This window comes from Balaenoptera ricei, chromosome 14 (genome assembly GCF_028023285.1).
Source record: "Balaenoptera ricei isolate mBalRic1 chromosome 14, mBalRic1.hap2, whole genome shotgun sequence".
NCBI lineage: Eukaryota > Metazoa > Chordata > Mammalia > Artiodactyla > Balaenopteridae > Balaenoptera > Balaenoptera ricei.
Window position 1 is genome coordinate 42,846,719 of NC_082652.1, and position 12,720 is coordinate 42,859,438.

General features: G+C 40.2%; 2 protein-coding genes across 4 annotated transcripts in view; one reads left to right on the forward strand and one right to left on the reverse strand.

The window, feature by feature from the left end:
- SS18 (SS18 subunit of BAF chromatin remodeling complex) overlaps positions 1-828 on the reverse strand; it is an 83,255-nt gene extending 82,427 nt beyond the window's left edge. Inside the window, exon 1 of one of the 3 annotated variants that reach the window (XM_059894390.1) lies at positions 655-828. In XM_059894390.1, the coding sequence (XP_059750373.1) occupies positions 655-723 (69 nt within the window). In that variant the 5' untranslated portion in view covers positions 724-828. The remainder of the gene's footprint in view (positions 1-654) is intronic. The other 2 variants (XM_059894391.1, XM_059894389.1) reach the window with 2 other exon arrangements.
- An 11,093-nt stretch (positions 829-11,921) lies between these two features.
- The window catches only part of PSMA8 (proteasome 20S subunit alpha 8), a 29,519-nt gene continuing 28,720 nt past the window's right edge, over positions 11,922-12,720 (forward strand). Inside the window, exon 1 of the mRNA XM_059894568.1 lies at positions 11,922-12,023. Coding sequence (XP_059750551.1) covers positions 11,922-12,023 — 102 coding nt within the window. The remainder of the gene's footprint in view (positions 12,024-12,720) is intronic.

The following is a 12,720-nucleotide window of genomic DNA, read 5'->3' on the forward strand; positions in this document are numbered from 1 at the left end:
CGCTCAATGAGTATTCGCTGCAGCTGTAAAGGGGTAAGGGGTGGATCCGGAAGGGAGGAGGGACTCCGAGTGAACCCCGAAATCCAGAGGGTTCTCCCTCGTCCGCCCCTGAGCCTCGACTAAGGTTCCCTGCCGCGTCCCCCAAGTTCTGGTGAGAGCTCCCCAACTCGGCCGGAGTTTGCAGCTCTGAGCGGGGAGAGAGTAACGCTCCGGCTTCCCCTCGGCCCGCCGGCGACCCTAGGTGGGGTCTGCACTGAGCCACCGCGGCGCGCGGGGCGGGGCGACGCCAAAGTAACTCCGGGGCAACGCGCGGGGCGCGAGCCGCGGAAAACAGCCCTTCCCCGCGCGGCCGCCACCGCCGGGCGCACGCGCCCCGCCGCGCGAACGCCGCCCCATCCCTAGAGAAATCGGGCGCCAGTTGCTCGGGCTTTTGTGCCTGTAGGAAGGAGCCCAAACGCGCGCAGAACTCCGCGAGAGAACCGGTTCGCCCCCTTCCGCCACCCACTCGGGCGCAGCCCGCGGCTCGGGTTCCCACACCCACCCGCCTCCCAGCAGGCCCGCCTCCGCCCCCAGCCCGGCCGACTCCCGGCCCGGCCCCCGGGTCCCTCCCAAACGCTGGCCGGGCCTGGCATCTCCGACCCCGCGCGGTTTCACCTTCTGAATCGCAGCGGGAGTGATCTCCCCCTTGCCGCGCTGCCTCGGGGCCGCGAACGCCACGGACATGTTGCCGCCGTCACCACTATCGGCAAGTCCCGAGCGCTCCGGGTGAACAGCAAACTGGGGGAAAGACGCCGGCCTCTCGGGCCGAACCACGTCGAGAACGCGGGGAGGGGGGATGCTCCAGCGCCCGACGGGCAGCCGGCCGGCCCAGCCTGGACGGGGAACTCTGGCCCATATTAGTCCAGTTTCTGCGCGGTACTTTGGAACCACAGCCCCGGCAGAACTTCCCTGCTCTTGATCGCCCTCCCGTTCCTCCACCTTTCCTTCCCCGCCACCCCCCAGCCCTCTGCGCTTGTGGTAGGGCCGCGCCCCAGCCCTCCCTCCGTTTCAGCGATTCAGGAAATGGTCCCGCCGCCGCGGGAGAGGGAGCGGCTAGGGCAGCCCCAGTCACAGGAAATGCGAGCGCCTGAGCCGGCCCGCCCCTTTCGCGCGGGGCCGCTTTCCTCCCTCTCCGCGCACTGGAGCGTCTCCCCGGGTGCGTTTCGGCGCTCTGCTGTAGACCCAGTTCAGTTTTTCCAAGTTCATCCTTACCCCCTCCGGGGAAGAAGTGGCCTCCCCGAGCTGTCCGGGTACCCCGGAGATGGGAGGAGGGAGGCCAGGACCCGGGAGTTCGTGCAAACCCGTGGGGCATCTGCCAAGATGAGACAGAGTTGGGAGGATGAGGGGAACGCGGATTCGCTGGTTTGAACGGCTCGGCTACGCCCCAAGTGCGCACCTCCGAGTCCACGGTCCCTCGCGCACACACAGTCGTTCTTAACAATTGGAAAGTAAGCGCGACCCAAAATCGGGAAACGAAAGCTGTGTCCTGCACTTGGGGGCAGTCGGCCAAGTTGGCTGGAAAGGCCAGAGTTGAAGAGTTCACCTCTTAGGATAAACCCTTGGCAGAAATGTGGGTCGATTTCATTTGACTTGCATCTTCGGAATTAACTTTTGAAATAGGGCACCCTTGCTCTTTTCTTTTGCAATATTTAGTGGCTTGTAAATTAGGCCCAAGCTACCAGGCTTCCAATCAGTGTGAGGCAAAAAGCCATAGCTTTCAAATTTTGTAAGGGACATGGGCAAATGTGTGTAATGTGTTGGTGTGGGGTTTACTATTATGGTGTAAATTTAGACTTCCATGTAACACAAAGGAAAAGTTTATATAAAGTGTCACCCAACATTAATGAGGATCAAAAAACAATCCCTCAGTTTATGTATAAACTAAATCGGAAAAAATAAAGGAAAATTTAATATTTTAAAATTTATGTTTCAAATAAATGCTCTTCACAAAAAGGTCATGAGTTTCGTTCATTCAGCAAATTCGGGTGCATTTTATGTGCTAGGCTTTATGCTAGGCACCTAGGATACAGCTGTGATAGGGTTGAGAGACCAGAAACAAATAAACAAATATGTACGTATGTAAAGTACTAAGAGGGACTTCCCTGGTGGTCCAGTAGTGAGGATTCTGCCCTTCCACTGCAAGGGGCACGGGTTCTATTCCTGGTTGGGGAAATAAGATCCCACATGCCACATGGCACAGCTAAAAAAAAAAATTAAAGTACTAAGAGACTAGCAAACAGGGGACTGAGAGAGAGTGACAGAGGCACTCGTGTGGATTAGGGTGGGAAGTCCCCTCGGTTATATTTAAACTGAGGCCTAAAGGATGAAAAGGCTCAAGCCATCCTAAGAATAAAAGGAAGATGATTCGTACTCCTACAAATAGTAGTTACTCTTAGGAATGTAATTGTCTTTCACTACCCTAAGCCTTGACAAAAATACTCTGGTATATTTGGACATAATGTAACACATCAATTTAGAAAACCTATTGAATTCAGAAGAGAAACAAAATCCATCACTAAGTCTTTCAAGATGAAAGCCTGGCTGCCATCATCTTGTCTTGATGTTTACACAAACGTGCCTTAGTAGTTAAGAACAATATTTCAGTAGGAGAAATAAATACTCTTAACTGCTCCAGTTCTGTCTGCTAGGCAGATAGCACGGAAATTTTAGAAGAACGACATGAACCAGTAGGAACACTGTCTGAATTACTATATCCCAGAAAAAAAAAATGTGCCAAGGGGACTCCTATTCCAAGGAGGTACCCAGAGATGGGTACGTTTTTTGTCTAAATTACAGTTTCCCAGCAGCAGGAAAGGAAATCAACTGCGAATAGGTAAGAGATCTGCTTAAGGTGTTTATTCCTTCAGAGTAGCACGGTAGAGCCTAGGGCACCCCGAGCCTCTAGGCATGGACCACAGTTTTCTCTGATACCATGTGTGCCATAAAAATACCAGTATTTTCTATGTGTCCATCACATGAAATCAGAGGGGTAGCACTGGTGTAAAGATCCATCCAAAAATACAAATGGTCTCCCCAAGAGAAGACACTTTTTTTTTTTTTAATTTATTTATTTATGGCTGTGTTGGGTCTTCATTTCTGTGCGAGGGCTCTCTCTAGTTGTGGCAAGCAGGGGCCACTCTTCATCGCGGTGCGCTGGCCTCTCACTGTCGCGGCCTCTCTTGTTGTGGAGCACAGGCTCCAGATGCGCAGGCTCAGTAGTTGTGGCTCATGGGCCCAGTTGCTCTGTGGCATGTGGGATCTTCCCAGACCAGGGCTCGAACCTGTGTCCCCTGCATTGGCAGGCAGATTCTCAACCACTGCGCCACCAGGGAAGCCCGAGAAGACACTTTTTAAAAGGGACTTTATCTTACTCTTAAGCGTCCATTGTAAACCAATCAGTCAGCTTGACCTGGAAAAGTGGAAAAATTCAGAAAGTGATAAGGAACGTTGTAGCCTGGAGGAACTTTCTTAGAATTTTGGAGTCTTTGTACCTGTAAAAGCCCTGAGTTAGAAAAAAGATAGAAGCATCTAGTAAATCCTGTCTCACTTCGCCATTAAGAGAGAGGAATCCCAGGGTACAGATTGAGTGGTAGCAGAGCTGGAAAGAAAAGAATAGAGTCCTCAGCATTTAGTTAAGGATAAAACAGAGAATGAATATGGGCAGTTGGCCCAAGTTTGATAAATGACCCTGGGAACTTAAAAATGAGCTACCCAGGCAACCATCTCCCCAACCAGAAAAATCAGTCCCATTATTTAAATTGTTCTTGGGTTGAGACATCTGAAAAAGGAATTGAGATCACATAATGAAGATGTGAAAGGTTTTTTAGAATATACAATAGCTCAGAGTAAATAAAATAATCTGGATGAACAATTAAATGTTGATTATTCACACTAATGAACGTAGGTACACTTAAGCAAAAAAAGGTAATAAGGAAATTATCCATGCTTGATTTTCAAATATGCTTCAATTTTTTATTTGTTTTACATGAATCTGTATTCCTTAAATGTATTTCACTGAAGTGATAGCTTGAAGTGCTGTAGGAATACGCTCAATATTTAGTGAAACTATATAATCATGGCATTAAAATTACCTTAATCCACAAAAAAATCATGAATTTGCAGATAATTGAGATTACTTTCATACAAACATTTCTTTAATACTTACTGTTTTATAATTAGTAGAATCTCTGTACTATCAAATTAGCTGATATTTTAAGCCCCAGTGCTGCCATAAATTCTTATAATACATTGGGAAGGCACAGACCAAGCCTGTCTGCTTGTAATTGGGCTCAGAGCAAAACCCCTCAGGTAATATCTTTCAAAATATTTCTCTGCTCACTGTCACCATGGCATTTGATGAGTCATTTTGAGTTGTGGCTTCCACAGATTTCAAGACTATAAGGCGAAGAGCATACATCTATATATATAATCATTATTCCAGGCAAGAACAAATCATCTTTCCCAATTCTTCATAAAAGACTTTATTTTCAATACTCCAAAAGATTTCATTCAAAGTAGACTATAACTTAGCATCTCTGGCGCATTTCCATTTCTTCTTATAGTATCAAATATTTAATGAATTAAGAAGGAGCTGAATCAATTATATTTGGGGATTTAATGTTATAAGAAAGTATTGCTTCAAAAAAATTACTTTCTATGGGAAGCTCTATGCAATCGTAACTCACTGTGATGGATGCCCAAGTTTGGAGTTCCCAGTTCGTCCACCTGTGGCATGATACTGCACAGGGCATTTCTGTATCTCATTCACCTTTCTGAAAAACAGCCGCCCTATTTAAAAGGCTATTAGAAATAATAAGTTGTTAATCATTTAGTTAGCATTTATTATGCACAGCCACTGTGCTAAGTGATAGTCTTACCTTAGATTCTTTAAGATTGTGTCAATTTTAACAGGTAAAATATGCAAAAACACGTGATATTGTAAATTACTAAACAAGGATAAAATTTGTACTTAATAACCTAATAAGAAGAGAAATACATACTTCAAGACTAGAAATGGTCCAAAATACTTGGTAGTGCAGTCTACCCTTGAGATAGTTTCTGGCAATAATTTAGAGATCATATGATTTTTTTTCCTGTTTAACATGTTTCCTGACCTTGTCCATGATGTGCAGTTACTTTACCTTCAGTAAAAGAATATAATAACTGTTGAACTACTTCACAATTCATAGGATTTATAATTTCCCTATGAATTCATAGCTACTTTCCCTATGAATGGATATGATAGGCACCATAATTTCATCCTCACAAAGATGACTACTTCCCAATCTTCAGAACCTGTGAATATGATAGGTTACATGGCAACATGGAATTAAGTTTCCAGATGGAATTAAAGTGGTTTACCAGCTGACCTTAAAATACAAAGATTAACCTGAATTATTTGAGTGAGCCCAGTGTAATCACAGATATCCCTAAAAGGAGAACAGTGAGGCTGAAGAGTCGTAATCAGACAGATGGCATCTTGAGAAAGAATTGACTGGACATTGCTGGTTTTGAAGATAGAAGGGGGTCATAAGCCAAGGAATGTGGGTGACCTCGAGATGCTGGAAAAGGCAAGGAAGCAGATTCTCCCCTAGAGCCTCCAGAAGTAACAAAACCCTGCTGACACCTTAATTATAGCCCAGTGAGACCCTTTTGGACATCTGACCTCTAAAACTGTAAAGTAATAAATTTGTGTTGTTTTAAGCTGTAAGTTTGTGATAATTTGTAGCAATAGGAAACTAATACAATGTTTATTCCCCATCTAACATTTATGGTTGAATTACGCAATGTGCACTAAAATATTGATGTTATTCAATATGTTACAAACTACTATCCTAATTATATACTAAGCTAAATTATCAATCACATTTATTGTATATTTTCTATAAAAGAAAAATAATAGCATAATATTATAGTGCAGTCCTGTAGACACCATGATTTCAGCCTTCTGGCCTCCAGAATTGTGACAGAATAAATTTCTGTTTTAAGCCACCAGGTTTGTGGGAATTTATTATGGCAGCTATAGGAAACTAATACAGATGCCAAGGTAATTCAACAGAGAAAAGATTGTTTTGGAACAACAATCCATGTTTTAAAAAATGAACTTTGACCTTTTCCTCACATAGACACAAAAGTTAACTTGAAAGAGATTGTGGACCTAAACGTAAAAAATAAAACTATAAAATTTCTGAAACAAAAAATTGGAGAAAATCTTCATGACCTTAGATTAAATATTTCTTAGACATAACCAAAAGCAAGAAGCATAAGAGAAAGATTGATAAATTGGATTTCAATAAAATTAAAAAATCTGCTCTTCAAAGGATTGTAAGAAAATGTAAAGGCAAGCTATACTTCATGAGAAAATGTATGAAAACAAAGAATCTGTATCTAGAATATTTAAAGAACCCTTACAACTCAGTAAGAAGACAAACAACCCTATTAACAGAAATGGACAAAAGATTTAAAGACTTCACAGTAATGAAGTGGCCAATACATACATGCAGGTTTATTATGGGTTTTCTAAGCTGAATTTCTTTCATTTATCCTGCTTGTTGTTAATAGTTTTTCCTGAATCTGTTGCTTGATTCTTTTGTCAGTTTTGAAAATTTCTAAACAAACTATCTTTACATGTTTCTGCCCTATTTTTCTATCTGCTATTGTTCTGGTACTGAAACTATACAAACATTAGGTTTTTCAGCATATCCAAAATGTTTTAAATTCTTTTTCAGTGTTCTCTATCCTTTTACCTCTCTCTGCTTTGATATGGAGGGGGTTTTTTTGTATTTTTCTTTTTCGGTGCATCCATTAGTTTTTATTTTTAATCATTCTTACTAGTAATTCACAGAGAAAACTCTGAATTTCCAATATATGGAGATTTTATATACATATAAAACTATCTTCTAGTTCTCCACTTCTCTCTTCAACTATATCTACTCTGATTTTAAATCCATTTACTGAACTCTTAATCTCAATTAATGTAGTTAATTTAGTTTTCATTTCTACAATTTCCAATATGTGCTTTATTGATAGTTCTAATCCCTGCTGAAAATCTTGATCTTGTCTTTAACCCCTTGAACATATTTATCTTATTTGTTTTAAAAATCTGCATCTGATAACTCCATTATCTAGATCCTATATTGTCTGCTGTTTCTCTTGTTCTTTGGTCACACCATTTTTTGTGTGTGCCCGGTTATTTTTGATTGAGTACATGATATTGCAAATGAGAAAGTGTAGTAATTATTTGAGCTTCTGCATGATCTTATCCTCCTCTACAAAGGATTTACTTTTGCTTCTGGCAGGTAGCTAATCATCTAGGGGCACTAGCAAAGCTTTATCCCAGTGCTTCCCAACTTTTTGGCCTTAGGAACACTTTACCCTCTTAAAAATTATTGAAGATCTCAAAGAGCTTTTGTTTATGGGGGTTATATCTACCAATATTGATCCTATAAGAAATTAAAACATTTTACTTATTAATTCATTTAAAATATTAAACTCATTACATATTGATATGTTTTATATACTTCTATTAAAAAAACTATATTTTCCCAAATTTGAAAAATTAGTGAGAAGAATGAGATTGTAAATCTCATTCATGTCTGGCTTAATAAAATATAGTTGGATTCTTATATCTCTTTCTACATGCAAACTGTTGCAATATGTTATTTTGGTTGAAATATAGAGAAAAAACTCACAAACATACATATTAGAAAATAGAGGAGTATTTTTTATAGCCTTTTTAAATCACTGCACATCAATCATTCAGTGAATTTCAATCATTGGGTCTCCTTTGATACTAGACCAGTGCTCAGAAGGTGATAGTTTCTTAAAGTTGGTTGAAACACAATTTAGAATCCTATGAGTGAACTTTGATTATTACATTAAAATCCATTGGTCTACAGCAATTTGAATGTCTTTTTTCCTAATAAATTTTATTTATTTACTTATTTATGGCTGCACTGGGTCTTCGTTGCTGCATGCGGGCTTTCTCTAGTTGTGGCAAGCGGGGGCTACTCTTCATTGCGGTGTGTGGGCTTCTCCTTGTGGTGGTTTCTCTTGTTGTGGAGCGTGGGCTCTAGGCACATGGGCTTCAGTAGTTGCGGTACATGGGCTCAGTAGTTGTGGCTCGCGGGCTCTAGAGCACAGGCTCAGTAGTTGTGGCGCTGGGGCTTAGTTGCTCTGTGGCCATGTGGGATCCTCCCGGACCAGGGATCAAACCCGTGTCCCCTGAATTGGCAGGCGGATTCTTAACCACTGCGCCACCAGGGAAGTCCTGGTAAAGTTTTTAATTATGGGAAAGTTGTCAAGTTCATGGTGATGTATACAAGTCTTCCAAAATTCTAATTTTTGCTTAAAAGCTTGAATTTTATCTTTTGAAACACATACTGTTGTTTTTTTGAAATGACAGGCTAATTTTGTTCATTTTCAAGAAATGCCTGCCCAAATTATAACTCTGAATAACCACAGTGTGTCAGTCATTCTTTCAAGTATAAATGGTGTTCCACAAGAAAGGGGGCTGGTTCAGTTAGCAACTCAAATATTTTAAAAAGTGCTTTTTCTCAAGCTAACTATCTTACTTTGAAGGCAGCAGAGGTGCTTTATGAGTACTGCCCATTATGTCATTCTGAATATTAAAAAGACAGGTACTCAAGAGACAAGATTTAATAAAATTAATAATTTACTGCTTATTCAATGATAATCTAAAATAAAATTGGCATTTTTTTCCATAGGTGCTTAGTGGTAAAAAATACAATGTTTACTAGCACGGTTTGGTACTACTGCCTTGATTTATTCTAAGGCTCTAGCAGTTTTACCCATTTCTTTTGCACTGTGAATGTAAATATCCACACGGTGAAAGGGCAAATACTGTTTTAGTGTTATCACTATAGGCTTGACACTGTGAATCCCTTGAAAGGTTTCTGGGTACCTCCAAGATCTCTGAACCACAGTCTGAGAAACACTGCTTTATTCTAATCATGGATTGAGATGATTCAAAGCTCAGTGTTAGTCCCTGTGAGAACAGGTCTATTTTTGTTTCACTCTTACTTCGGGGCTGTGGCCCCCTGAGTCCCAAACAAAAGCCTAGGTGTTTTTCATGACCTCTATACCCTGACAGACTTTGAACTCCAGTTTTTGTTTATCAGAGGTCTCCTTTACTTCTCATCTAGTGAGTGCTTTGGAAATAGGCAAATACCTCCAAGGGAAGATGCTAAAACTCTACAAGTTTTCCTTCTCTGAATCTTGGCACCACAAACCCTAGTTGCAGTCAGCATACATATTTTTTAAAAAATATTTTGTTCAATATTTCTAATTGTTCTCAATAGGATATTTGGCTCAAACCATCAAGGCTGTCATTGCTGGAAGCCTCTAAGCATTAAACTTTCTCAATGTTGTTTTTATTGTTTAAGTATAAACTATGCTTGCTGTAAAAATTTTTAAATAATACAGATATACACATAAAGTTTAGAACAGTAACTTCTCTTTCCTTACCATGTCTCCCCATTCTCTTTCCAATCCCTGGCCTCCTGCAAAGAAAACCACTTTTGTCAAATTGGTGTATGTTCTTTCACTCTTTTTTTTTTTTCTGTATATTTACAAATGTATATTTATATATATATACATGTTAAAAATATATAAATGGGTTCATGCTACATTTTTACTTTCCTAATTTCTCTCTTACAGAATAATCTTAACTTTTTAGTTAACTCAGTGATTAATAACAATAGTTAACATTTTTCAAGTGCTTATCTGTGTCAGGCACTGCCCTATGTGCAATAACACATTATGTCATTTGCTCTTCACAACAAGCTTATGAAGTAAGTATTATTACCCTTGTTTTACAGATCAGGAAACTAGTTTTCTGTGAAGTGAAATATACCTACCCAAAGCCACACTGTTAAGCTGCAGTGTCAATGTGAATCCCAAATGTGTCAATTAATCCTTGTCAACATTTTAATGCTATCATATTTGTGAAATAAATGCTAAAATACATCATAACACTTGCAAAATGTCTTTCAGTCAAAGCTATATACATATTTTCTACCAACATCAATTTCCTGGTTCTGATATTGTACTATAGTCAATAAAATGTAACATATTGGGTTAACTAAGTGAAGGGTACAAGAGACCATTCTGTATTATCATCGTAACTTCCTGTGAATCTACAATTATCTTAAAATAAAATGTCACAAAAAGTTACATACTGTATGATTTTATTTATATAAAATTTTTGAAACGACAAAATTATAGAGATGAAGGACAGATTTGTGGTTTCCAGGGTTGGGGGAGGGGAGTAGGATGGGTATGACTGTAAGTGAACAGCACAAGGGACCTTTATGGTCACGGAACAGTTCTGTATTTGATTGTGGTAGTGCGTATACCAATCTACACATGATAAATTGCATAGAACTATGTACACATACACAAATGAGTACATGTAAAACTGGTTAAAGCTGAATAAGTTTGCATCAATGTCATTTTCCTGGTTTTGATATTGTACTATAGTTATGTTAAAATATTACCATTGGGGGAAGCTGGGTGAAAGGTACAGGGGACCTCTCTGCACTATTTTTGAAATTTCTTGTGATCTATAATCATGTAAAAAGAAAAAGAAAAAAATCATATTATTCAACAATGACAGCAAGACACTTCTTAAATAACAGCTTCTTGCAAATGTTGGTTTACCATAACGTTGTAAATTTCAGAAACTCTTGAAACGTTAGAGTGAATTGGTTTGGTTAGGAATTTTTTTCTTTTTTAGTAAAACCAGACTTTTCAAGAGTTTCTAATATTAAAAAAAAGATGGGGGGCATGGGGGGCTAAATACAAACTGCTTTTAGTAGTCAACTAAAACTCTGAATTAAGTATTTGGAATTGAGGGTATAGAGTTCTCCTCTTTTGTGGGTAGGCTTTTTTCTTTTTTTAGTTAAGGTTGGTTTCACCAAGCTTCAGATCCTCCCCGATGGAAAACAACAAACATGGAAAGTAATAACAATACTTAAACTTACCTGGCTATTACTATCCACTAGGCACCATTTTAAGTTATTTATACCTATAAATACATTAAACCTCAGACGAACACTTTTCTACCAATTTTTAAATATTCGCATTTTATTGATGAGGACAAAGAGACAAGAGTTGTTTCACAGGTAGTAATGTTGTACCAGATTATACAGACTTTCTACAACAGTTAAATTTGCAGATATCTTTCAAGTTAGCATAATTTGGGCTTTTAGAAAATTTCTTTGGTTAAAATAGTATTATCTTAATTCCTATCATTAGCATTAGTTTGATGGACTATTCGCTCATTTGCTCTATTTTGATCACAAGGCAGAAATGGATGAAAGAAATGAAAAGAGAGAAAGAGCGCGAGCAAGCGCAAGGACAAATGAAAATTCGAAAATTATAACTTATTTCTTTGGGTTAAAATAATGTAAGATAACGAAGGATGGAGGGGAAGAGAAAGAGAGAGAAGGACATTTTAGAATTTGAATCCAAAAATAAGAGGTTGAAAATTAACTTACCACTGGTTCTCTAATAGGTTTGCGAAAACAAAAACACCTGATCTTTGAAGTTCTCACTATTAAGCCCTAATCTTTTAGGGTCATTTTAACAACCCCACTCCTGGAGCAACACCAGCGTGGGAAAATTGGGACACACGCGCCAGGCACTAAGGATAGCAGAGGAACACAGTCGACTCGCAGGCACAGCCTCGAACCAGCGGAAGGCCACGAGGACCCCCTGAGCTGTCCCCATGATCACTTCCGATGGCGTCTTGAGCATGCGCAAGCACTTCCGGGTAGCATGTGACCACAGGTGTGACTTCTCTGCCCCCTCGACTGAGGCAGCGTGGAACTCACAGCGGATATTGCGGTAGCCCTGCGCCGATGGCGTCTCAGTATGACCGGGCAATCACTGTCTTCTCCCCGGACGGACACCTATTCCAAGTGGAATATGCCCAGGAAGCGGTACAGAAAGGATCCACCGTGGTGAGCGAGCAACTCTTCTTGACCACCGGTCCCTGCCCTGTGTCAGGCCTTCCTTATCCCGCTGCCCCAGCGCATCACTCAGTGTAGGGGGACAAGAAAAGAGTCTCCCACGTGTGAAAATTGCCTCCTTCCTTTATTGAGGGAGTTGCTGTTCTGAAATGTGGGATGGAAGCGGTGGAGTTAAAAGTTGGTAGATTTCATAGGTTTCCGTTGTGCAACTGCCTTTAACAGTCGCTGTAAACGTTTAACTAGGGTGTGTGTACGTGTGTGTGTGTGTGTGTGTGTTGTAGCCTTGACTGTAGAAGAGATATTAATGCTGTGTCTGACAGGAAAGAAAAGACTTCTTTCAGCCTGTAACAGCCTGCCTGAATGCACACTCCCCACTTCCTCAGGATTTGGCAGACACATGGAAAAGTAATAATTACAGTAAAAATCAAAAATCAAACATGGCTGTCCCTGAAATGTGGCTTAAATCGATGTAAAATTAAATCTTTGTTGAGGGAACGGTTGAAAATGCTAATCTACTCCAACACTTTCACCTTTTAAAAATAATTGTCCAAAAATTTACTCCTGAATATTTAGCAGCCTTCTAGAGGTTTTAAGCCCAAGAATCTCTGCTCTTTTGCCATTTCCACTTCTTTTGGTTTGGTTTTTTTTGTTTTTGTTTTTTTTAATTTATTTATTTATTTATTTATTT